The sequence below is a fragment of the Mustela erminea genome, chromosome 5 (genome assembly GCF_009829155.1).
Source record: "Mustela erminea isolate mMusErm1 chromosome 5, mMusErm1.Pri, whole genome shotgun sequence".
NCBI classification, from domain to species: Eukaryota; Metazoa; Chordata; class Mammalia; order Carnivora; family Mustelidae; genus Mustela; species Mustela erminea.
In genome coordinates this window covers 134,837,199-134,865,074 of record NC_045618.1, presented here as the reverse complement: position 1 = coordinate 134,865,074, position 27,876 = coordinate 134,837,199, and the positions used below count along the sequence as shown (strand labels likewise).

The window sequence follows — 27,876 nt, the reverse complement described above, 5'->3', positions numbered from 1 at the left end:
GCAAAAATAATGAATACTGTTATGCTGGAAATAAAAATAAATAAAATAAAAAAAAAAAAGAAAAAAAAATGTTGACTCTTTCAATCCATTTCATTTATTTATCCCTTATTTATCCCTTCATTTATTTAAATCTTTCATCTCTGTTATTGTTTTGTTTCTTTCCATGTGGTAAAGGTATGGCACATCTTTCTTCAGATATATTCCTAGTATTTGACATCAGTTGATGATATTATAAATGATAGCATTTTTCAACATGTTTTCTGATTATTACTCTATGGGTATACAAAAATACAGTTGATTTTTATTTATTGACATTGAATCCAGTGACTTTCCTTATTCCCTTATTAATTCAAAGAGTTCTGTGTGGATTACTATGGAATTTCCATGTGCACAATCAAACTAACTTCTTCATTTGCAATCTTCCTTTGCTTCCTTTCATTTCTTTCTCTTGCCTGTCGTGCTGGCTTAGACTTCTACTGTAACAGAGAATAGAAGTGGTCATAGCAGGCAGCCTTGTCTCATTCCTAATCTCAGTGGGAAAGTTTTCAAAGTGTGGTTATTAAATATTATGGTTGCTATGTTTCATAAATACCCTTTATTAGGTTAAGCCAGTTCCTTGATGTTCAAAATTGGCTAAGAGTATTTTCCTGAATAGATGCTGAATTTGACTAGATGCTTATAGAATAGTTGCATGGAATGTCTGGCCCATCTCGATACTCCCCCACTTCCCCTCTTTTTTTTTTTTTTGATCTTGGTCTCACATGTCCTCATTGCCTCGGGAGCTTTCCCTTTTCAAATTTTATCTGGCTTTCCTAGTTCTTGAGGGTCATTCTATAATAAGGTAGACTCTCCTTGTAGGAACTAGTACACACTAATCGAACCTTTTTTTTTTTTTTTGTCTTTCATCAAATACAAGTAAAAGTATAAGAAACCTTCAGAAACCTATTCAATTGTTATTTTTTTTTGACCTATTTATCTTCTGCCTGATGAGCTTCCTGAATAGATTTTGTTGTTTATTTGTTAAATCTTGCTATCTCCAGAAGATGAAAAGCTTATTACTGCTGCTCCAAACGCAGGCATAGTAGGGAGTCATAGAAAAGAAGTACTTTCTATGTGGATTAAAAGAGATATTTAGGGCACCTGGGTGGCTCAGTGTGTTAAACCTCTGCCTTCAGCTGGGGTTATGATCTCAGGGTCCTGGGATTGAGCCCCGAATCAGGCTCTCTGCTCAGTGGGGAGCCTACTTCCCCCACCTCTCTGCCTGCCTCTCTGGCTACTTGTGATCTCTGTCTCTGTCAAATAAATAAATCTTAAAAAAAAAAAAGATATTTAAATGCCTAGTTTGAGGGTAAAAGGTAATGACTTTACCAGTTCTAAAAAAGAAGAAGAGGAAGAGGAAGAGGAAGAAGAAGAAGAAGAAAAACAAACACAATCTCAAGGAATATAACTGACATTCTTTAAAAAAAAAAAAAGCCAATAGGAGTGCCTTTCTTCTTAGGTCCCCTGGGAACACGCCCTCCTCTTTATTTCTTAGTCATCCCCTTCTTGTGTATAAAAATTGGCAAAGCTTCTCTGTCACTCCTACTTCTTCCCTGGCAGGGATACAATCGTTATCATGTGAAATCAGAGAATAACAAGAGTTGCTTCTGCAGTCCCTACAGTCAGTAGTATTAGACACTATGATTTTAGATCTCATACTAATAAAATATAAGTCCTTTCACGTGGGAGGAAAGACATTTGGAACCTGAAGACCTACATTTTCATGCTGGCTCTATTACTAACCAGCCAGATGACATTAGAATATAATTTGATCTCTCAGACTTTGGGTTCATCCTCTGAAAAATTAGATGGTTGGGCTTGTTCAGGGAATAGAAGATTTTTTATGAAAAGGATCAGATAGTAAATACTTTGAGCTTTGTGGGCCATATGGTCTCTCTTGCAGCGCCTCGACTCTGCTGTTGTAGTGCAAAAGCAGCACAGACGATAAGTAAACACAAGTGTTTATTTATAAAACTTTATTTATGGACACAGAAATTTGATTTTTGTACAATTTTCATGTGTCACAAAGTATTCTTCTTGTAAGTTTTTGCAACCTTCTAAAAATGTAAAAATTAGCCTTAGCCCACAGACCGTACAAAAATAGGCAGCAAGCTAGATTTGTTCTCTCAGACTCAGTTTGCCAACCTTTGAACTAGTTGGTTACAAAGGGCTATTCCAGAGATCTGTGTTATGCCTGGATATGCTAATCTCTCTTTTTTAAAGATTTTTAATTTATTTTGAGTAAGAGGTGGGAGGAGGGGCAGAGGGAGAGAGAAACTTAAGCAGACTTACTGCTGAGCAAGGAACCCAATGAGGGGCTTGATCTTACCACCCTGAGATCATGACCTGGAGCCGAAATCAAGAGCCAGACACTGACTGCACTACTCAGTCACCCTTGATATGCTGATCTTTAAAAAAAAATTTTTTTTCTGTCCCATGAATATTGTTCAAGAGAGTCTATTCCTTTCTCTTAAGTCAATTAAAAATTGAAGGATTTTATTTTCCCTTTATTTCTTCTCTGATGCTTGCTCTTTATTTGTGTACACCCAAGTTTCTGACCTATGTAATTCCCTCCACCTGAAGAACTTCTAGCATTTCCTGAAGGGTAGATCTACTAGAGATAAACTTAGTCATTATTTATTTGTCTGAGAAGATTTATCTTTTCCTTCATTTTGGAAGGCAGCTATGCTTACCACTATACCACCAACGCAGACCATTTTCCTTCATTTTGAAGAAGAATCTCACTAGATGCAGAATTTTAATTTGGTGTTTTTTTCTTTCACTATTTAACTATTTCACTCCACTGTCTTGCTCTTGCATAGTTTCTGATCAGAAACCACCTGTGATTCTTATGCTTCTTTCTTTTAAGGTAAGGGTTTTGCCTTGTGGTGTCTTTCAAGATCTTCTCTCTGTCTTTGATTTTCTGCAATTTAAATATGATATACCTAGGCTTTTTAAAAAATTTTTAAATTTTTATTTTTTTAGCTGGGCCTAAGTTCTGCTACTTTTTAATTTTTTAATACACAGTGTTATATTAGTTTCAGGTATACAGTATAGTGATTCAACAATTCTATACATTACACTGTGCTCACCATAAGTGTACTTTTCATTCCCTTCATCTATTTTACCCATCCTCCCCCCAACCCCCCCCCCCCAGCAACCACCAGTTTGTTTCCAATATTTAAGAGGGTTTTTTTTTGTCTTATTTTAAGTTTGTTTGATAAATTCCACATATGAGTGAAATCATATGATATTTGTCTTTCTCTTATTTCACTTGGCATTAGACTTTTTAGATCCATCCATGTTGTTGCAAAATGGCAAATTTTTATTTTTTATGGTTTAGTAATATTACATTTTGTGTGTGTGTGTGTGTATGTGTATGTATGTGTGTATATATATATATAATATCATATCTTGTTTTGCAGGTTGTATTTTTAAAAAATTTATAATGATAATTGATTCTCTCTGCTTGACTTATTTCACTCAGCATAATCTCCTCCAGTCCCGTCCATGTTGCTACAAAAGTTGGGTATTCATCCTTTCTGATGGAGGCATACTACTCCATAGTGTATATGGACCACATCTTCTTTATCCATTCATCCATTGAAGGGCATCTTGGTTCTTTCCACAGTTTGGCGACCGTGGCCATTGCTGCTATAAACATTGGGGTACAGATGGCCCTTCTTTTCACTACATCTGTATCTTTGGGGTAAATACCCAGGAGTGCAATGGCAGGGTCATAGGGAAGTTCTATTTTTAATTTCTTGAGGAATCTCCACACTGTTCTCCAAAGAGGCTGCACCAACTTGCATTCCCACCAACAGTGGGAGAGGGTTCCCCTTTCTCCACATCCTCTCCAACACATGCTGTTTCCTGTCTTGCTAATTTTGGCCATTCTAACTGGTGTAAGGTGATATCTCAATGTAGTTTTAATTTGAATCTCCCTGATGGCTAGTGATGATGAACATTTTTTCATGTGTCTGATAGCCATTTGTATGTCTTTATTGGAGAAGTGTCTGTCCATATCTTCTGCCCATTTTTTGATATGATTGTCTGTTTTGTTTGTGTTGAGTTTGAGGAGTTCATTATAGATCCTGGATATCAACCTTTTGTCTGTACTGTCATTTGCAGATATCTTCTCCCATTCCGTGGGTTGCCTCTTTGTTTTCTTGACTGTTTCCTTTGCTGTGCAGAAGCTTTTGATTTTGATGAAGTCCCAAAAGTTCATCTTCGCTTTTGTTTCCTTTGCCTTTGGAGACATATCTTGAAAGAGGGGAGTTAGAGAGAAGGGGGTTGGGGTAAATTGGAAGGGGAGGTGAAACATGAGAGCCTATGGACTCTGAAAAACAATCTGAGGGGCTTGAAGTGGCGGGGGGGTGGGAGGTCGGGGTACCAGGTGGTGGGTATTATAGAGGGCACGGATTGCATGGAGCACTGGGTGTGGTGAAAAAATAATGATACTGTTATGCTGAAAATAAATAAATGAAAAAAAATTTATAGTGATTGGTGTTATCTGATCTTTCTTGATTTGTGGTTTGATGTATATCATTAACTTTGGAATATTTTCAGTTATTATTCCCTCAGATATTTCTACTCCTTTCTCTTTCTAATCCTGGTATTCCAATTACACCTATGTTATACCTTTGGATTGTGCCATAATTCTTGGATGTTCTGTCTCTGTTCTTAGAAATTTCTTTTTCTCTCTTTTTTTTTCAGTTTGAGAAGGTTCTGTTGACCTTCAGGCTCACTGATTCACTCCTTGACCATTTTGCGTCTATCAGTGAGCTCTTGGAAGGCATTCTTCATTTGTTAACATGTTTTTGAGTTTTAACATTTATTTTTTTGAGGGTTTTTAAGAGTTTCTATTCCTCCACTTTCTTTACTGTCTACTTTTTCTATTAGAGCCTATTACATATTTAATCATAGTTATTTAAAATTTCTTGTCTAATTTCAGCATCTCTGTCCTGAGTCTGGTTCTGATGATTGCTTGTCCTTTCAGACTGTGTTTTTTCTTGTCTTATATATGCCTTGTAATTTTTTGTCAAAAGCCAAACATGGTGTATCCAGTAATGAGATCTAAGGTAACTGGACATTTAGTGTGAGGTTTTATTTATCTTGGCCAAGAGTTGAGCTGTGTTTAATGTTTGCTTTAGCTATAGGTGCTAGAAACTTCAAATTCCACTTGTGTTCTTGTTTGTGTCTCCTCTATTGACTTTAGGTTTCTCTGAGAAGTCCTCAGAGAGTTTGTGTCTTACAGATGTTTGAGCTATAATCCACTATCATCATAATGAAGCCCCAGGAAATTCTATCATGTTACGATGAAGAGCAAGAGTGGAGTGACTTCCCTTTAGGAAATATGACAATACTTCCTCTACTGTAAGAGGAGGAAAGTTAAAGAACATGGTGGTTTAGGTGAGGGTGCCTCAAGATGAGAGATTTGCCTTTTGCTGACTTCTGTTTCTTCAGTGAATTTTGGAGTGAGCCTCTCACACACTGAGACTGTGTGTGAAGATGGAACAAAAAGAAGATATGAGATAGCCAATCAGATAAGGAGACAGCAACTTTGGTGGGAAAACATCTTAGATTTGACAGGCAGTATTGGGCTTATGCTTTTAAAATGAGCCAGGTCAGTCTGGTTATGTGATTTCTTCCTCATTCCCACCACAAAGAGTACACCTGCTTGGGTGTGAGCTTGGATATTGAGATATTATGTAGATATTGTGTGGTGGATGTTCTGGTTCCATTGGTGTCAGAGTTTTGCCTGGAAATCTGCTGTGGAAAGGACATATCGAGGCAGTTTAGGATATTTGCAAGGGTATGATTGAGTGGTTAAGATGATGGGCTTACCGAGGGAAGGACGTAAAGGCAGAGTGAGGAGGAGTAGTAATGGAGGGTAAAAATTCGTGAGTTTCATGGACTGAAATGTCTAAATAAATTTGAAAAATGTGTGCAGTGAATGTATAGTAAGTGAACTGGAAATAACTGGTAAGTGAACTGGTATCTGAGGTGGCATGGCCACCTTTGATGATGGGGTTCAGTATGTGGCCATGTGAGTCAGTGGCGAGGCAGAGGGGTGGAGGAAAAGGGTTGGGGTGGGAAAATAAAAGGATGAAAGAACCAGCCTTCAAGAGAGGTCTTTGATGTTCAAGTCATTGAGGTTGATGAAGGAGTGAAGGATGAAGGAAACCTCAAAGAACTGAAAGTGGGAGTCCTCAGGAAATGGAAAGGCTTCATGGAAGAGAGGCAGGAAACAGTAGTGAGGATGGATGGAAAGTGGCATAGCTAGATAATCTGAGCATCACAGGAGCAGGAATTTGTGTAGGAAGACGGGAGAGAAATTGTTTGAAGCAGCAATGGGGAACCAGGAGGATGCTCATCTTACTTTCTGGTTTGAGATATGTGGGGTGAGAACAGCTGGGCTCCCAGAGAGGGGAGTATTTTGGGGGGAAGCCAGGTTTCCATGAAGGTTACTGAAGGTTAAAATTCGGAGAAAAACTGTAAGGCCATAGGAAACAAACTGTTAATAGAAGAAGAGTTCAAAAGGCAGGGAGAATAGATGGGGAGGTGGCAGGGTCTGGGGGTGTCCAGAGCAGTGTGGGGCTAAGAGCACTGGTGAGAAAGGGTGCCTGGGAGGACCTGAACTTTCAGCAGTAATAGAACAGTGAGCCACATCATATGGCCAACCCATCCCGTTACGTGAAAAACATCCCATTTCTCCCAGTTTAATTTCTTTAGGACTTTTGTTTAATATGAAGAATGCAAAAGTGTTTATCTTTGTAAGCAACATTTAATAAAAATTAGTTTGGTTAGGCTGTAAGGCAGCTGTGGCAACTTGAAGAGTCTTGTATTTATGTATGTCTTAAGGTGGAGTTGGCATGGGGAAGTCAACTTCACCGATCCGCTAGGAAATGGAAGGCAGGAATCACACATCTGTTGAGGACCTACTATGTGCCAGTCGTACAATGTACCAAAAGTACCTACTGCTAAGTACTTTATATGTAGTATAGAGGTGCTAACTACTTTATATTTAAGTATATACTTGAATTTTATGTTTTATATGTATATATATATAAATTTTGTATATTACATATATATATATATATAATATATTTCCAAAATTTTGTTTTGTTTTGTTTTGAATACTTTATATAGGGGATGTCACTGGAGACCAAGACTGAGAAGTTGGAAAGTATACAGGTATTGGAGTTAGTCCTGGGTTTGGATTTTATTTTCTTGGTTGACAAGCTACTTTAATTTGGCAAGTTGCCTATGTTCTTGGGCCTCAGTTTTTTCATCGGTAGACTAGAAATAGTAACAGCCTCCTGTTGAAGTCGCTGTGACACCTTCCCTGGGCAATTCTGAGAAGCAGACAAGGCTCTGAATGCCTGATACCGGTGATTGGTATTTGTTCCATTTTATAGATGAGGAAACCAAGGTTCAGAGAGACTATGTAAGTATAGCGCTAAGTTGTTCATGATCACATGGTGTGGCCAGGATTGAGAGCTTGTTCTTTGACTCCAGGACCCTTGCTTTTTTCAGCACAGAGAGTCTTTGCCCAAATACAAGGGAAGCTGAAGGAGCTTCACCCCGCATGGTTTCCCAGACAGTAGGTGGCATGGCTGGGGTGGAGGGGTTAGGTGAAGGGAAGGCAGGCTTGTGGAATCTAGATCAGTGGTTCCCAGACCCGACTGGGCTTCCACATCACCTGGGGACTGTTCAACTTATAAATCCCCAGAGGCAACCCTAGGCCTACCAGATTGGAATTTCTGGATCAGGGGACCCAGGGGCATGTATCTTTAGAGTCAAGCCCAGGTGATTCTGTAGCTACTAGTCTGGTTCAAGTCCTGGACCAGCTTTTGGGTCCCACCAAATGCTAACTGATGTCCTGAAATGACCAAGTGATTATATCCCAGTAGAATCCTGGGTGGTTGGCATGGCCACCAAAATTGGCCCCTAGGACCTGAGCTCCAGCACCTTGCTTTAGGATTTTTGGTGTAGGACCTGAAGCTGATTCTTCCTCTTCCACTGAGCATCTGAACTTTGAGTTCATCTATGTAGGAAATGTCACGCTGGCAGACCTCTAACCAGAAAGAGTTATTTGTTCTTCAGAGCTGTTGTTCTGTCTTCTTCCCCTGGAGGTTCCTGCCCACTCAGTCAGATTAGAGCTATATAAACAAGCTTGTACTACTGAGCTAGCACACATTTTGTAAATCTTTTTTCCTGAAGTGCTTAACATTGCTGATGTCAGAAAAAAAAAATCCATTGGGTCTTAATGGGCTGAGGCAAACAATGTGAAGTTGATACAATATGGAGGAGAGGAAATAACATCAACAGAAATTCTTATTTGGCAGCACAAATATTCAGACTACATTACAGTCAGGCTTTGATTACCTCTCCTGCAAGATATTTCCCTGAATGGGATTTTGAGAGCTAGACACAAAGAGGGGCAGGCATGACGTGTAAGGCTTTTAGCTGCATGTGACAATGATCTCAGTGGCATTGGAGGGTCACTGAGTGGTCCGTCTCTCAGTTGTGAGTCAGGATCACCAGAGAAGCTTGTTAAACAGCTGATGGCTTCAACTCTGAATCCCCGAGGTGGGTGAAGTGTTTCTCCAACAGTTTTGACACTGGTGGCCTAAGATTTCATGAAACCAGACTGCTGGTCAGTGGCTACATTCATTCTGCACTGGGGAATTTGCATGCCTTATTTTATTTCCTCTTCAAAAGCAACTCTGCAAAGTAGGGGGCTCGCATCTTTCAGGTGAAGAGCTGGAAGTTGGGGGTGTGGGGAGGTAGTCTATTGCCAAAGACTACCCAGCAGTCTTGGTGTAGCCAGAGCCGAGACGCTATTTCTGATCTGACTTCAGAGCCCCTTCCTTTTCTACATTCTGGAGGTCCTGCTCCCTGCTAGGCTCAGCGTTGTTATCTGCTGGACCCTAGGCTTCGCTTGCTCTGGAGAGGCTGGCATTACAAAGGAAAACAGCTGGCATTTGTTGTAACTGCAAGCTACAAACACAACAGAAGTTTGGAGTAAATTGCAGTTCTGATTTGCAGAAGATTTACTAATCAGAGTTTGAGTCATAGACACTCCATTGTTCTGTTATTCACAGGGTCTCTCCTCACTGTACTTTCCATCCTCCCACATGTTCCTTCTTACCTAAATTGTTCATGGATGGAGCGCCTGGGTGGCTCAGTCAGCTAAGGGTCCAGCTCTCGATTTCGCTCGGGTCATGATCTCAGGGTCGTGAGATCCAGCTCCATGTCAAGCTCTATGCTGTGTGTGCAGCCTGCTTAAAATTCTCTCTCCCCCTGCCCCTCCCCACCCCCGCTTGTGCCTGTGCTCTCTCTCTCTCCAATAAATAAGTAAATAATACCTCGTGGATTCCTGAGTTCAGGGCTGACCCAGACCAATAAACCCTGTGGGCAAGTGTGATTCTGCACATAGCTCTTTGAAAATAAAAAGCCTTCTTTGTGGGGGCAGTTTTAAAGGCTTGTTGTCCAGATGAATGTTCCAGAAGGAGTACACTGCATCTTGGTAGAATCTCATCAGTTTCATCATTCACTCAAAAATATTTGCAATATGCCATGTCCTGTCCAAGGTGCTGGGGAGAGAGGGGCGAACCCCACCAACAAAGACCACCCAAGCAGAACTGTCTTGAGTAGAGATCCATGATAAATGAGTAAACAAAGAGAGGTGCAAAGCTCTGTTATTTCTCACCCCACATTTGACTGTTCTGCTCAATTTTGAGATCAGATTGTCTTTTTTTTTTTTTTTTCTTTTGGGTGCCTCCTGCTTCTGGGGGCTCCAGAGGGCCATGCTTGTATTTTCCCCTTGGCTGGCATGGCCTCTTCTGCCTCCCCCAGACTCCTATTGATCCTTCTGATCTCAGTTGCCAGGTTCTGCCCTGTGCCAGCATAACTAAACACCCACACGGCACAATGTCCTGCTTCTGTGGACGTGTCTGTCCCCCTCCTCCTGGACTCTGAACACTTTAATGAGAGCATCTGTGTCTGATTTATCTTTGGATCTCCAGGCCTAGCATGCAGCCTTGTGCACGGATGCTCAGTGTGTTTGCTCCAAGAAATGCGGAGTCCCACTGCAGCTGGGGGTGGGGCGTGGCATTACAGAAATTGCTTTAAGGGGAGGGATGCAGAGTCTGCGAGGGGATGCTTCGCTCCAGCAGTTCTGTGATTCTCGGACAAGTCCAGCATGAGCCCTGCCATGGCCGGAGGACATGGGCTAGGATATAGGCTGTGATGATTGAAGTGAGGTGGTATGGAACATTCTGAGGAGTATTCGTAGGGGAGTTAGAAATGAGAAGTTCTGAGGCTCTAGGGCAGAACTGGAAGGAATAGTGAAGATGCAGGCTTTTACAGCTGTTGTCCAGCTGGGGTCCAGAGAGGCTGTGGCTTGACCTGGTTGTGACAGCTACTTAATTACAGATCAGGTCGGGGAACGAGGCCACCCAGTTCACAAGGCTTTCCACTGTACTGGGACGCTGGTGACAGATAGGGAAGCAAAGGCACAGAGAGGTGAAGTAAACTGCCCCAGATCACACTGCTTATAAGTGGGGGAGCCAAAATCTGGATGTATGATGATGACACACAGCAGCTTGTAAACACTGAGATACCTGTCTCTTCTTGGGGACTTTAAAACTCAGGTTCTTAATACGTTTTCAGTTCTCCCCTTTGTTAGCTGTAATCTAACGATAGGAAAAGAATATCATTAACATGTCCTTTCTGTTGAAGTGTAGTTGTGTGTTTTCAGAAAAACATTGATGTTTTTCAAATATTAAAATAAAAGGCCCTGAATTACTTACTGTGTGCAAACACATGAAGTACGTAGAGATATCGTGAAAAAGTTTTTGGGTTTTCGCTATCGTAAAATTTAAAATATTCCTGTTTCATTTCTGTCATACTTAACTTAAAAGATAAAGATTTCATCCTGTACTGTAAAGAATGAGAATCTAGCCTTTTACTGTCATGAACCCTATCTTCATAGTCAATGAATATAATTATAACCTCCTTACCTGTACGGGTTTTACATCCCATTTCTCTAACATCTGTTGACACTGGAAAGCGGTTAGATCACTATTTTAGAAATGATTCTTTCTAGACACAGAAAAGTTAAATGACATTGAGTTTCAAAATGCGCTGCTAGAGCAACCAAAAATAGAAACTTTTCTACTACATACGAGACTCACTGAAATTCCTGCCATGGAGACGGTCTGCCATCAGTTGGTGGTCTCAAGTCCCCATCCTGGAACCTCAGCCCTGTTGTAACACCAGAAATGTTTCTGTAGGGGGCGGGGGGCAGCCAGGGAAAGGCAAAGGCAGGGCTGACAGGATTGTTTCTAGGTCATTCCCAACCTTGCTGTTACAGCACAGTTTTCCAGGTGGGAGATAATATGCTCATTAAAGTCTGAGTGTTCATTTACAAACAAAGCCAGAAACCCAAAATGGCTCTATTACATAGATAAATGAGCAGACATAAATGGACTCAATTTTTTGTTTTTCATGCTCTGTCATATTCTGTATTCAGGCAAAGGAATAGGCAAATAAGTAGCTGTTTAAAAATATACTAGCATGTTGTTCTTTTATTTAAAAGCCGCTGATTAGAATTAATAATCAGCATTTCCATGTAGTACTATATTCATGGTAACACTGACATTACAGTGCGTGGAGATAAGAGAATGACGTTATCTCTTTATGTAATCTAACTTTTATAATGCTTCTTAATTCACAAATGATGAAGAAAGCAAGCAACATTCAAATGGGATACTTCCTAAGGGCATTTAAATTCTTAGCACAAATGACAAATTCCTGTCTCTTGTCCATCTTCCACCCAAATTTGTTTTTATGGAATGACCTTTGGTACCAACTTATTACAATAAAATATTTCCTGAGTTTTTCTTTTGAATTGAAATGGCCTTTTCTGTCAAGTGTGGTATTTATAAAAGTTTTTTTTTTTTTTTTTAATGAAAAGCCTATGAATTTTGTGCAAATAACCCAGGCAGGCTCTTAGCTTAGTGATAACATTTGTATAGGACTTTTATGGCTTTATATGATACATTTACACTCAGTTTATTGGACTCTTACTTGTAAGTACTTCATGGAATTCACATTTAACTGATGAGAACAATGTAGAGGGAGGTGCCTTAGCATGGTTCTGGGTACCCAGCAGGTACGTTTTGTTTTAAAAGGAAGTTAACAAAGAGAACCCAATAGGTTGTTTAAGTTGTGTGAAGTAGCACAGCAAATATAGTGTGAGACCAAGAGCTGAACTTCTTTTCTCAAAAATTCCATATGCTGTCATTATTTCACTGATATCTTTTCAGGCTTTTTAAAAAGGTCAAATTAAAAATATTCATTTTACTTAATCGAGGTAAAATTCACATAATGTGAAATTAATTACTTGAAAGTATACATTTCAGTGACATTCAACACATCCAGAATGTTCTGCATCCATCGCCCCTATCTAGTTCAAACATGATTTCGTTGTCCCAGAGGAGACCCCATATCCATTAAGCAATAACCCCATTCTGCCCTCGGCCCAGCTGCTGTTAGTTACTGATTTGCTTCCCATCTCTCTAGCTTTACCTCTTCTAGATATTTCGTGTAAATGGAATCATACAATATGTGACTATCCGAGTCTGTTCGGGCTTCTATAACAGAATATCATAGATTGGCTGGGTTATAAACAACAGAAATTTCTCATATTTCTGGAGACTGGGAAGTCCAAGATCAAGGCTCGAGCAGATGTGGTGTCCGGTTCTTGGATGTCTGTATTCTCACTGTGTTCTCACATGGGAGCTCCCCAAGGTCTCTTTTATAAGGGCACTAATCACTTCCCAAAGTCTGTACCTCCTGACACCATCACACTAGGGGGTTAGAATTTCAACATGGGAATTTTGGTGGGGATAGAAACATTCAGTCCATTGCAGTGATCTTTGTGTCTGGCTTCTTTAATAAAGCATAATGTTTTCAAGATAAATCTATGTTGTAGGGTGTATCAATACCTTATGATTTTTCATGGCTGAATTTTATTCCATTGTAGGGACAGGCCATATTTGGTTTATCCATTGGTCAGTTGATGGACATTGAGTTTCCATGTCTTGTTGATTGCGAATAGTGCTACTGTGAATGTTTGTGCTTGAGTATTTGTTTGAATACTTGTTTTCAGTTCTTTGGGGGTACAGTTACATTTTCAGGTTATATGGTAATTCTATGTGTCAACTTTTTTTTTTTTTAAAGATTTATTTATTTATTTATTTGACAGAGAGAGAGAGAGATCACAAGTAGGCAGAGAGGCAGGCAGAGAGGAAGGGAAGCAGGCTCCCCTTGAGCAGAGAGCCCGATGCGGGACTCGATCCCAGGACCCTGAGATCATGACCTGAGCCGAAGGCAGCGGCTTAACCCACTGAGCCACCCAGGCGCCGCTATGTGTCAACTTTTGAGGCACCACTAAACTATTTTTCATAGAGACTGGACCATTTTACATTCTTACCAGCAAGGTACAGTGTTCAGATTTCTCCAAATCATTGTCAACACTTGTTATCTGAGGTTTGTCTTTTTTACTCTTTTTACCATCCTAGGGGATATAAAGCGGTATTTCCTTGTGATTGATTTACATTTAACTGATAAAATATTCAGATTTTATTGTATAGAATTAATCAGAAAGTGAGGTTTGGTAAGACAAAATCAACATCAAAATGGTTGGCTTCATCTATCTTCAGGAGATTATGTGGGACTGGCATAAGCCTTCCCCGAGGGTGCATGATTCTGGGCTGAAAATAGAGAACATGTTGCTTTGGGAGTAGAATAATATATTGGGGGGTGCCTGGGTGGCTCAGTGGGTTAAGCCGCTGCCTTTGGCTCAGGTCATGATCTCAGGGTCCTGGGATCGAGTCCCGCATGGGGCTCTCTGCTCAGCAGGGAGCCTGCTTCCCTCTCTCTCTCTCTGCCTGCCTCTCCGTCTACTTGTGATTTCTCTCTGTCAAATAAATAAATAAAATCTTTAAAAACAAAACAAAACAAAAAGAATAATATATTGGATATTGGATAACAAGACCCGAAATATCCCTTGAACATTTTTTTCAAATACTGCTTAAATTAATGAGGAAAAATAAATTCATCATAATTAATTTTTGTATCACATGCCAAAAGATACTTACTTCTTTGCATTGTAGAGCTTTCTTTATATGATTTTGTCATGTCCTAATGGTCTATTTGTTTACTTTTGCAGCGTGAGTGAAGACATCCATGATGGCTCAGGGATCTGGGGATCAAAAAGCAGTGGGAATTGCTGACCCAGAGGAGAGTTCTCCAAATATGATAGTCTACCGCAAAGTAAGGTCTCTCGTGAAATGCTTGGGATGTCTCTGTGTGTGTGTGCGTGTAGGGTTGAGTGATGGTTGACAGCTTGACAAATGTTTTCTGCCTAAACTGCCTTGACTGATAAATGAATATAGTTTTCTTCTCACATCCTCTGATTTTCCAATTCTAAAATTTAAGGAACTTAGGTTTGTCATACTTGAAACATATGATTTGGTATTCTTTAAAGATTTTATTTTTAAGTAAACTCTACACCCAATGTGGGACTTGAACTTACAACCTGGAGATCAAGAATGGCATTCTCTATAGACTGAGCCAGCCAGGTGCCTCCGATTTGGTTTTCTTTAAATGCAAAGACTGCCTAAGCAATGCAGAGGAAATATATTCACCTTTGAGGTAAAAGCCTTTGTGTAACATTTATCAGTTGATTGTTTTTGAGCCCATAGTACGTATAAGATCTGGTCTAGATGCTGTGTGGGAGATACAGAGGTATGCATGTATTAGATGTTTGCCATTGGTAGAAGACAGAAGATGTATGCAAATAAATGTAATAATCTAACTGTTAATTTCCAAAAGAGAAGTGCAAATAGAGTGTTATATGAAAGCAGAGGAAAGGTGATCACTTCCAGGCTCAGAGGCCAGGTGTGTACTGGCAGAGGAGTGGCCTCTGAACTCCACTGTAAAGGATGGGTAAGACCGCTTTATGTGGAAAGCAGAAAGGAAGAACAACATTCCAGGTAGTGAGATGCATTCATTAAAGGGAAGTTGCTGAGGAAAGTGAGCAGGAACCAGAACCAGTGAGTTTGGGGGCAGAGGTGACTTCCATGGAGTAATGGAGGTAAGGTTTTGGGAAGAGTGTGGATGGAGCCAGATTCGAGAACGGTGAATCATAGACAATTTAATCATGAAAAACTTTTGTGCTAGGAGTTGTAAAATTAATATCTCTTTGGGATTATGAGTCTTGCCCCAGTGTGCCAGATGCATTATTATAATGGCAGATTTGAGGCTCTGGAGGTAGGGTATTGGTATTTCTGTCCCTGTGAGAATGGTAAAGAGGACATTAATCTAGCAGGGAAAATACCCCTCAGAATTGATTGAGAATGAGCAAAAGGATTAAAGAGTCTGAATTTAAAAATGACTTGGAAACTAAATGAATATAGAATTAAGAGGGGAACAGAAAAGAAGACTGTGCCTTTTGACCTTGGGTTATAGAAAGACATTGACGCTATTAATTCAAATAGGGATATTTGGAAGAATGTCTTAAAGGAAGGAACTATGACACAGGAAGTTTTATTTGTGCACATGTTGAATCTGAGGGAATGACTGCTTCCTATTAACACATCTTTTTAAGGCTTGCATATGTGTGAAAATTTAACCTAACCGTGTTACATATTAATAAGAAAAGTTAATGTTCATTCATTTCACTAAATATTTGAGTTGTCTGCTGGGTTCTGTGTATTCTCTAAGACTGTATGTTTGATCTCTGTTAATCACATGGGCAAGATTGAACTAGATATTTCTGGATAATCAATATGGTGAGTTTTTCTCTTTCCTTATAAAGATAGAACTCAAACTAATCTTGCTTTGAGTCTCAAATTCCTTAATCCTTTGCTTTGTAAGAGAAGGTTTAGATAGATGCCTATTAAGTTGTAGTAAAGAAAAAAGAGATTAACAGGGCTAACCAATTAGTGAAGCATACAGAATAGAAAGATGTTTATTCATCATTACCTTCTTAACCCACCCATGCTGGGAAACCCTATGCCAAGTTCATAGAAATATGAGCTTTGGAATCAGACCTAGGTTAAAATTATTGCAACCCTACTACTTCCTAGTGGTGTGACCTTATGTTATTTAACTTCTGTGAGCTTCAGTTTCTTCATTTTTAAAAAGAAAAATAAAAGGTGGGAGGAAGGATACTACCTCGTAAGGTCATTATGAAGAGTAAATAAGTAAATGAGGTATTTCACATCTTACTTTGCATGGAGGTAGTCCATAATGAATGCTTTTCTTTTATCTTTAGGTCTTATAAAGACAGTGTCATTTGGAGAGGAACTAAATTATAAAATGTATACATGTTGATACTATTAATAAGTTGGTTAAAGTATGTTTATACAGTGAATTGTTTTTTATTTTTAAGATATTATTTATTTATTTGACAGACAGAGATCACTAGTAGGCAGAGAGGCAGGCAGAGAGAGAGGAAGGGAAGCAGGATCCCTGCTGAGCAGAGAAGCCGATGCGGGGCCCGATCCCAGGAACCTGGGATCATGACCTGAGCCGAAGGCAGAGCCTTTAACCCACTGAGCCAGGCGCCCCATGAATTGCTTTTTGAAGACACAAGAGAGCAGTATAATTTTTTAAATTTAAATTCAATAATTTTTATATTATTCAGGAGATCGTAAACCAATGGGTTGTTAAAGGTTGGTAGGAAAGGTAAAGGTCATGGTGGGCCACCAAACACCTTTTGGGTATTATAAATTTTTGATATTATAATGAAAGGAAAACTTCCTTCTCGTTTGTGGGAACTTGATTTTTAATTTTTGGATGGTAGGAGGGGGACTCTTTTTTGGTTTAATTTAGATACGAAGTTGTCGATCGCTGTAGTTCTTCAGAGATATGACTACTGGCCATTTGCTTTCTATATTGGAAATAGATCTAGCTTACTTACGATAAACATGTGTGTGGTATGCTTGTGTTCATGTTATTTGCTATGTTAGTTAATTGCTGTAAAAGGGATATTGCATCTGTTTGATCTATGAGAAAGAGGCATCGTTTAGTATGGGTCTAGGACCTGGAGTAATTTAAACCTAGTTAATTCCACTTAATTACGGTTCTTTTTCAACTGTGGGTTATTTACCTAGTTCTCTACTCAAAGCAGTGCTGTAGACCAGCCATTGGCTACAACCAATACAACCAATATTGCAGGACACTATCTTCAAGATGTCAGTAAAGATTAAACCTTGAAATCAGGGTGAATCCAAAACAAATGTTGTGGAAGTCCTCTTCTGTAATGGTTTTTTCAAGGTTGTAAGCTCTTAAAACCAAACTTTTTTAGAGGTCTACAACAGAAACTTGCATTAAAAATTATGCAAATAGTGTTGCTCTTGTTGTTTTCATTCTCTTGTTTGTTGTTTCTTACTCATGTCAGATGTTTTTAGTGTGAAGTTTTTGCTTGGACTGTGTTGTGTTGATTCGAACGCTGACATTTAAAAAGCTAAATCTAGAGAAAAGGAGCTTTCGGGTAAACTTCCGAGTAATAAGTGGGATGATTGTGTCCATGATGTTGTTGTGACTTTTAAATGCCATTTAGGATGGTAACCTTCTGACATATGAGTAATGATGGGTGGGTTTCTTAAGCCTACACTCTCAGGATCTTCTTCATTTTCTTTTCATGTTTTCTGTGTCATTAGCTGTGAGAAGTTGTACTTTCCCAAGGCATGATTTATTTATTGAGTTGAACAGACTTTCTAATTTAGTTTTTCATCCTTCACATTCACATCTGGGGTTGGAGGTATGTATGAAAAATGTATTGGTCACATTAAAAATCTATTTAAGAGAAAAATTTAATTATTCATTAAGTCACCCAGACCCTGATAACCTTTTTTATATTCTCACATCCAAAGGATCCTGGGTCATTGAATTGTCCAATGTAGGGATGATATTTGAACTTGGCTGAATATCAGATCATTTAGGGGTGTTTTATAAAAATATTGATCCCCAAAGGATCCCCAAATATAACCAAGATATATTTGTTTCATAGGACTGAACTAGGTCCTGGGAATCTGAGTCTTATTTTATTTTTAATTTTTTAATTTTTAAAAATATTTTATTTATTTGAGAGAGACAAAGAGAGAGAAAGAGAGAATGAATGAGCAGGTAAGGGGGCAGGGCAGAGGGAGAGGGAGAAGAAGACAGCCCACTGAACTTGACACTGGCCAATCCCAGGACCCTGAGAGCAGGACCTGAGCCAAAGGCAGACACTTAACCAACTCAGCCATTCAGACACACCCTGGGAATCTGAGTTTTAAACACTTCTCAGGAGAATCTGAGTTTGAAACACACTTATTGATATATTTTACAATATTCAGGTAGTGTATGCATGGCAAAGTAATGGGAAAGTTGGTGTTTTGAAGTGGGGTTTGAGCTTATAATTATTTATAGATCTCTCAAATATAGAAGAACAAGTCTCCTGTCACATAGACTTACAAGTGAAGGATTTACTTGTAACACCCTCATTCAGATGAGCAAACTGAAGGATGGAGAGAGTGTGTAACTTGCATAAGGTTACTCAGCAGTTTCCCAGTGAAGCCATGATTGTGTCCAGGTAGCCTGACTACCCCATTACTGTCCTTTCCACCACCACGTTATCAACAGCAGATTACCACTGCCACATAGTTGGGGCTCAACAGACATGGGATGAATTAAATAAATGAAAATACCATGCAGCAGAACTTGCTTTTCTCACCCCTATTCTCAGAGACTTGACTTGGGTGAACTTTGAACATTTGTAATGCTAAAGCATCCTTCTGCTTGCTGGTACTCTTGTATCTTGGGTAAAATTTTTCTAAAATGTTTACTTTCTTTAATAAACTCAGAATTCTTTTGAGTACAAGTAGGTTACGTTCCGATTTTGTTTAGTTCTCTGAGTGGTGTTAATAATGTCTCTTGAGAAATTGCCAACTGGACTGGTAATTTGATTTCGTAGAACTCTGGGCAATTAGATGGTAGTTGGACGGAGAAAATTGTAGCTTAACTTGACCCAGACTTGGGTCAGGAGGCAGTACAGTGTGATGGAATATGCCAGACAGGGAGCAGAGAGCTCTGGATGTCTGGCCCCAGCCCCCACACTCACTGCTTTGGTACTCTGGATGGGCAACTTCATTTTCCTAGCTCTGTTTCTTGTTTTGACTTACCCCTCTCTCCTTTCTTTTCCTCCTTCCTTCCCTACACAAAATACTTCTGACACAAAAAGAATATATTCAGTGTCCACATAAAGTAGAAACAAGCATGATAAAGTGAACCCTGTGTACCCAGCAACCCATCAACGTAATAAATAAAATATTACTTTGGCTTCATTTCTTTTTCTGTGAAATGAGGCAACTGGACTGAATATTGTAAACACGCATTTCTGCAACGATTTACAAGTGTCATTCTGTAAGTTTTCCGTCATTAGAAGTTAATAAACTTCCCGGATGTCAAAACAATGTTGTGAGCCTGCCGATGTGCTTTAAGGGTCTTTGAATTTTTCTGAAAATATTTTAAACAGTCTTGCATAACTTACGCTGGATTGAGATAAGACCTAATGTAGTTAGGCATCAAAAGAAAAACTGTGCTTATAATGATTTAACATTCAACAGTTAAAGTATTTTCTTGGTGGTGACCTGTTTCTTTGGCTCATGAGTAACATTTAAGACGTTCGTACATGTCTACTTGGTGGTACTGATTGTGCATTAGACAGATAGCAGGAACAGTGTTTAAATAGTAGCACTGGATGCTGTCAGTAACACAGAGTGTTAAGGATGAACTGGAAGTCTTAGAGAAAGAAGACAAGTCCAGTGTTCTTGTGTGTCATTGCTGGCTTTCTTCCCTTGTTAGTTTCTAGTTATTTATTCCTTCCCTGCTGGAATTTGGGTCTTGCCTTTGTGTTGCCCTGATACTTCAAGGTCACTTTCCCTAATGTTCTAGGGCCCTTGCAGTCCTGGGCAAAAGTTGCTTTAGGCATATTTCCAAAAAGTAAATGTAGTACTATTTTAGTTACACAGGCAGTGGTATGCAGCAAGAAGGGGGGAAAAAAATCTACCCTGGAAGAAGCAGGCCTGATGAGCAAGCCGAGACTAGGACATTGTTTTGGGATTCACAGAAGGCAGTGGTAGTGGCCAGCACAACTGAGAGACAGGGAACCTCTAGATCCTGATGACCAAGGCATAGTGGGGGATTAGCAATAATTTAATCAGCAAATATGCATTGAGTGTCATTTGCATGCCAGATGCTAGGAATGCAAGATGAAGTCTGTGCCCTGACAAAACCCGTAGGCTAACGGGTCAGTGATGGGTAACTAGGCAATTACAAGAGGCCCTTGGTAGAGGTCAGCTGAGGAATGTGGAAGGAGGCAGAAGGGCCACAAAGTCCATATCGAGAGAGAGGATGATGATGTCATAGCAGACATCCAGAGGATTTGGCACCTGCCTTAATCTGTGAAAGATGAATAGGAATTAACCTGGCAGAGAAGGGGAAAAAGCAGCGTAGGAGGCAGAAAGACTACCACATGGAAAGGCACAAAGCTGCGATGTTATAAACTGAGTTCTGGGAACTTCAAGTGGCTGTTTTCTTGGAGCTATGTATATGTGATGGAGGTTAGAAATAAAGTTGCCTGGGGAGATTAGGGCTGGATCACAAAAGACCTTACATATATTTCCAAAGATTTAGGACATTATGCAGGTATCTTCCTTTTGCACCTGCACATCCACATTCTGCCCCTTCTCGCCACCCCCACCTTCCATTTTGTTCCCTCCCCCAGGAGGTAGACTCATCTGCAGGGCTCTTGGAATCTCTGGCTTTGAATGAAGTTTGGTCAGTAGAAGCCTGGGGAGAGATGGGAGAGAGGGAAAAGAGCAAAGCCAGGGTGTTCCTTCCCATGGCTCCCTCTCTGTAGAGTCTTGCACTGCCTGTGCCCCTTGACTGAAAGTCATGGTTTCTCCCAGGTCAGACTGTTCTCCTCTGGGTTCAAGTACCCTTTTCTTCTCCTCATCTTTTTTGGGCATCTGGGTGACTGCCATTTGTATAGTCCTCTATTGCTGTATAATCAATACCCCAAATATGTAATGGGGTTAATTGGCTTAAGCAAAACCTTTATTATGTCATAGTTTCCATGGGTCATTAATCTTAGGTGGGTCCTCTGGGGCAGTGCCTCTCACAAGGCCCACAATCAAGATGTTGGCTAGAATTGCACTTTTCTCTGAAGGCTCACCTGAGGAAAGGCCCACTCCAACCTTACTCATGTGGTTGTTGGCTGGATTCACTTCCCCAAATGCTGTGGGAGTGATGGCCTCAGTTCCTCACTAACTGTTGATTAGAGCCACTCTTGGCTTCTTAGCACATGTGTTTCTCCACAGGGTAGCTTACAACAAGGCAGCTTTTTTCATCAGAGTGAGCAAGGAAGAAGAGGCAGAAGGGAGGGGGTGGTAGTGGGAGTTTCAATCTTTTAAAACCCAATCTTGGGCATAACTTTCTATATCCTTTCTGTTAGGAGCAGGTGACGAGGTCAACTGCAAAGTGACGGGTTTACACACAAGTCAGAGGCTTCTGAGTGTTCCCTTGTGGTTCTCCCATTCTCTGCCACTTCCTTATACTTGGTCCTTTTGGAAATAAACCTTTCTTGGATTGTCTTATGTGTGCCCTCTGTTTCCTGATGAGTCTCTGACTCATGCAGGTATTAACCCTAAAGCAAAGGAAAGCCACTGAAACCTTGTTTTTCTTCATAAAGAAAGTGAGCATGAGAGAACTTGAAGCCAGGAAGTCATGCGATCAGTATGGAGAACACACTTGTACAGAGAGCATATGAGAGAGATGGTAAGATTAGTGGGAAGAATAGTTTGGTGATTTTACTGGAATTTGGGTGAGGACAAAATGACATCCCTGTCAATGGCAGTGGTAATGTAGATGAAGGGATGGGCTTGAGAGATGTTTTGGAGGTACAACCAACTGGGTTGGGTGACCAGTGAGATGTAGGGCGAATCTGAGGGGAATAAGGAGGTATCTTTTCACCAGGTTACACCTGGGAAATATCAGAAGATCTCCTGGAAGCAACAAAATTTTGAACCAAGTAACTGTAGAGCTGAGTTGCCTGCCCTTCTCCTCATTGTGTGCAGAGAAGTCAAGTGTCATGGAAGGAGTGTGTAACTGGGCCAGGGTGTCTCTGGATCGATTCTGGTTGCACCACTAGCTGACTTCGGGCTGCACACAAGTCGTTTCGGTTTCAAGTCTAGTTCTGCCATTTGCAAAGTGAGGGGTTCTATAGGCTGGGGGACTTTGAAAGTATTTTCAGCTCCAACATGCCAGGGCTTTCATAATCTAAAATAAAGACATCCACATTTCCTTACCTATATATTCTTTTAATAGCCTTCTCTGTTTTCTTTTAAATTTTCTTTAAAAAGTTAACCCAAGTAAAACTTTGGAAAGTCAGACAAGTCAGTGTGTTTCAAACAAAATGCTTTTTTAGTCTTGAACATTTAGGGCTTCTTTTCTCTTTTCCCAAGGACTAACTTCAGAGAGTATTCTGGGTAACTAATTTAACCATTCAATCTGAATTTTAAGTTTCATTTCATTAAGTATTTTGAAGGTTTTTTATTGCCTTAGGAAAAACTGTTCTGTTTTTCTTTTCCCCTAGGATTAGAATTGTCAGAGGAAAAGCTCCCCATCACATTATCTTGGTTGGCAAGAGATGGGAGTGTGGGCAAGTCCCCGACCAGTGCTATCAGTGTCTGCAGATGAAAGGGAGGGTATTTTTAGTGTCGAGAATAGCTCAGTGTGGGTTAATATGATATGTTTCCATGAGTATAGCTTTCTAATTTGGAAAGCCTTTGGTGTGCTCAAGGCTTCATTTCATTTTTTCCCCATCATTCCCCCCTCATTTCATTTCAAAGAGTCTAAGATTTTACATTTTGGCAATTTATTACTCTCACCATTGACACTCCTTTGTGGTATTCCTACACTATGGAGAACTTGAATGGCCATAGAGTGAAGTCCTCATTCTCAGGATTTTGAGCAAGAAAAACTACAAGTCTACAGATATCTGTGAAGGGAAAATAAGTGTTTCAGCCATTGTGGGATAGGATCATTATTTTTAAAAAACATTATTGCCAATAGAAATCAAAACTGAAAATGGACAAGTCTTTTGATCTGCATTCTTACTTCTAAAAATGTATTACAGTAAGGGAATGGAAAAAAAAATATGAGGTAGACATATAGATAAAGACACACATTCACACCAAAAGAATATTCATACCTCTGTGGTAAATAACATCAAAAGATATCAATCAATCAAATATTTGTTGAAAATGAATTAAATAATCATAGGAAATAGGACTTATATTTGGAATGAACCCCCCAGTTAGGTTACTGGGTCCCTGTTAATTGCCTTGAAAAGAAGATGCTTCTTGACATCCTGGAATATGGTCTGATTGAATATTCCTTACTTTAAAAACCCTACTGGACTTGGCCACTTTTGTAAAAATTTTTTTTTTCTTTGCTAAATATAATGGTTGTGTAAATTTACTAAAAAATTATTGTTTTCTTTGCTTTATTATTTTCCACATCTCTGCGCTTAGCTCTGGGATTATTATTATTATTTTTTTTTGGTCTGGAGAATTACCTTCCGTATTTTCTTTAGTGTAGGTCTGCTGATGTAAGATTAAGGAAGATAGTAGGGATTTATTGACTATCCACTGTATACTGGCTACTGTGCTGAGTACTGCACACACACTGAATCATGTAACCACCAAAATGGCTTGTTAGGCAAGCAGTGGTCCTCCTATATTACATGCAAGGAAACAGGATCAGAAGGAGTAAATGACTGGTATTGAGATTTGAATCTGGGTTTACATTATCCTAAAGTTTGTAATTTTTTTAAAGAAATTAAATTATGTAGAAAAAAACAAAGGAGATCTCAAAGTTGTTTGCAATTGATTATAGGAAGTTTGGTGAGCTTACAGAGGAGGAAGGAATTTCAAGAGAAATGACTTGAATTGCATCTTTAAGAAAGGGGAGGATTTTGTTCTGGAGGAAAAGCCAAGAAATGATTCTAGGTGATGGGAGTTGTTGAAAGCAAAGGTTGGTGATAAGAAAACATAGATGTACGTAGGAGGCAATGTATTTTATTACACTAAATCTAGGAGCTGTGCCTGGCGTAATAATAGCCTTATTCTTCATATGGAGAACCTGAAATAAGAAAATACTAAACATTTTTAGTTCTGAAGCTCACCTGGTAAAATATTGGTAATGAGCTTTCTGCTGACTGATTTTCTTTCTTTCCTTTTAAAAATTCATTGTTTTCCATTTTAAAAGTAATAATTCATTTTCAAAAGAACATATGAACTATAGAAAAAAAACCTCACATATTCCTACCATGCAAATATGGCTACAGCTAACATTTTGGTCTATTTCCTTCCAGGCTTTTATTTTATATAAGTATATATTAACACATACATAATATATAATATTCAGGGCTACCCTGAATAGCCAAAGCAATCTTGAAAAAGAAGAATAAAGCTGGAGTTATCAAAGTCCCAAACTTCAGGGTATTATAAAGCTGTAGTAATCAAAACAGTATGGTACTGGCACAAAAACAAACACATAGATCAATAGAACAGAATACAGAAACCAGAAATAAATCCACAATGATGTGGCCAATTAATCTATGACAAAAGAGGCAAGAATGTACAATGGGAAAGTTGGTCTCTTCAGTAAATGATGCTGGGAAAATGGACAGCTGCATGCAAAAGGATGAAACTGGACCACTTCCTTCCACCATATTAAAAAATAAACTCAAAGTGGATTGAAGACTTAAGTGTGAGAACTGAAACCATAAAACTCCTGGAAGAAAATATAGGCAATAGTTTCATTGAGAGTTCTAGAAACATTTTTCTAGATATGTCTCCTCAGGCAAGGGAAACAAAAGTAAAATTAAACTATTGGGACTATACCCAAATAAAGAGTTTTCGCACAATGAAGGAAACCATCAACAAAACAAAAAAGACAGCTGACTGAATGGAAGAAGATATTTACAAATGATATATTCGATAAGGGGTTGTTATCCAAAATGTATGTAGAAGTCATACAACATAACAAAAATCCTTTATGGGCAGAGGGCCTGAATAGACATTTTCCAAAGACATACAGATGGCCAACAGACACATGAAAAGATGATTAATGTCACTCATCATCAGGAAAATACAAATTAAAACCACAATGAGGTATCACTTTACACCTAACAGAATAGCTAGACTCATAACCAAGAAGTAACAAGTGTCGACAAGGATGTGGAAAAAAAGGAACCCTGTGTGCTCCTGATAGGAATACAAACTAGTACAGCCACTGTGGAAAAAGGTATGGAGGTTCCTCAGAAAATTAAAAATAGAATTACTATATGATCTAGTAATTCCTCTACTGGGTATTTACCCAAAGAAAAGGAGAACACTAGTTTGGAAAGATATGTGCACCCCCATGTTTATTGCAGCATTATTGCAATAGCCAAGATATGGAAGCAACCCAAATGTCCATCCATGGTTGGCTAAAGAAGATGCGGTATTTATATATATAGGAATATGACAGAATATTACTAAGCCATAAAATAGAATAAAATCTTGCTATTTGCAACAATATGGATGGACCTACAGAGTATAATGCTAAGGAAATAAGTCAGACAAATATATGATTTCACTCATATGTGGAATTTAAGAAACAAAACTTGTAAACAGAAAAGAGACAGGGCGCCTTGGGGGCTCTGTCAGTTATGCGTCTGTCTTCAGCTCAGGTCATGATCCCAGGGTCCTGGGATGGAGCCCCACGTTGGGCTCCCTGCTCAGCAGGGAGTCTGCTTCTCCCTTTCCCTCTGCCTGCTTCTCTGCCTAATTGTGCTTTCTATCTCTCCATCAAATAAATAAATAAAATATTTAAAGAAAAAGAGAGACAGACAAAATGGACTCTAATATAGAGAACAAACTGGTATTTACCAGAGGGGAGGCAAGTAAATGGATAAAATAGATAGAGGGGACTAAAAGTACACTTACCTTGGGCACCTGGGTGGCTCAGTGGGTTAAGCCACTGCCTTTGGCTTGGGTCAGGATCTTGGAGTCGTGGGATCGAGTCCCGCATTGGGCTCTCTGCTCAGCAAGGAGCCTGCTTCCCTCTCTCTCTCTCTGTCTACTTGTGATCTCTCTCTGTCAAATAAATAAATAAAATCTTTAAAAAAAATAAAAGTACACTTACCTTATTGAGCAATGTCTAGAACTGTTGAATAGCTATATTGTACGTCTGAAAGTAATGTGATACAGGTTAATTATATTTCAATTAAAAACTTAAAAATTAACATATATTATTAGCCTAGTGGGTAATCATGGCTTATATACTATTTTATGTGTTTCTACCATATCCTAAGCATTAATCTGTGCCACAATATGTCATCATAATCTTAAGTTTTAAAGATTATATTGTATTACAAGTAGATAACATACTGTAATTTATTCAGTTCCTTGTTATTAATAGCAAAATTTAGAATTTCTAGGTCAGAGGGCATGACCTGCATCATGACTCCTGATATCTTGTTTTCCAGGAGGAAATATAGGCTGGCCTTCCCCGGATTGCTGTCAGTGTTCATTGAACTTAAGAAAGGGGATGAGAGGGGTGCTTGGATGGCTCAGTGGGTTAAGCCTCAGCCTTCGGCTCAGTCATGATCTCAGGGTCCTGGGATCGAGGCCCACATCCGGCTCTCTGCTCAGCAGGGAGCCTGCTTCCTCCTCTCTCTCTGCCAGCTTCTCTGCCTATTTGTGATCTCTGTCTGTCAAATAAATTAAAAAAAAATTAAAAAAAAAAGAAAGAAATGGATAAGGAAGATGTGGTCCATATACACTATGGAGTAGTATGCCTCCATCAGTAAGAATGAATACCCAACTTTTGTAGCAACATGGACGGGACTGGGAGAGATTATGCTGAGTGAAATAAGTCAAGCAGAGAGAGTCAATTATCATATGGTTTCACTTATTTGTGGAGCATAACAAATAACATGGAGGACATGGGGAGATGGAGAGGAGAAGGGAGTTGAGGGAAATTGGAAGGGGAGGTGAACCATGAGAGACTATGGACTCTGAAAAACAACCTGAGGGTCTTGAAGGGGCAGGGGCTGGGAGGGTGGGGGAACCGGGTGGTGGGTATTAGGGAGGGCACGGATTGCATGGAGCACTGGGTGTGGTGCAAAAACAATGAATACTGTTACGCTGAAAAGAAATTTAAAAAAAAAAAAAAAGAAAAGAAAGAAGGAAAGAAAGAGGGTGAGAGGGGCACCTGGATGGCTCAGTCAGTTAAGCATCTACCTTCACCTCAGGTCACAGTCCCGGAGTCCTGGGATCTAGTCCCGCATCAGGCTCCCTGCTCAGTGCAGAGCTGGCTTCTTTCTCTCCCTCAGCCCTTCCCCCCAACTCATGCTCTCTCTCTCTCTCTAAAACATAAATTAAAAAAGCAAGCAAGCCAGCAAGCAAGCCAGGCAGGGGATCTCTAATAATTAGGGCTAGAGTATTCTTTGCTCTCTACCTGGAAACCAGATCCCTATCCTAATGTCCGACTGGCTTTGCAGCCCCACCCTTCTCTGGAGAGCCTCAACGCCTGGGTATTGAGAAATTTCCAGCTTGGCACCTTTCCAAGCCACTTGCTATTTTATTCTCTATTTGTTTTTCTTAAGCGACTAACTCAATAAGAATAATGTTTCAACCTCTCTCCACTCCCCACCCCCTG

At 39.6% G+C, this 27,876-nt stretch overlaps 1 protein-coding gene across 8 annotated transcripts in view; it reads left to right on the top strand.

The window, feature by feature from the left end:
• Positions 1-27,876, top strand: part of RGS6 (regulator of G protein signaling 6) — a 550,737-nt gene that overhangs the window by 11,945 nt on the left and 510,916 nt on the right. For all 8 annotated transcript variants that reach the window (XM_032345054.1, XM_032345052.1, XM_032345055.1 and 5 more), the window contains exon 2: positions 14,285-14,388. In XM_032345054.1, the coding sequence (XP_032200945.1) occupies positions 14,302-14,388 (87 nt within the window). In that variant the 5' untranslated portion in view covers positions 14,285-14,301. The remainder of the gene's footprint in view (positions 1-14,284; positions 14,389-27,876) is intronic.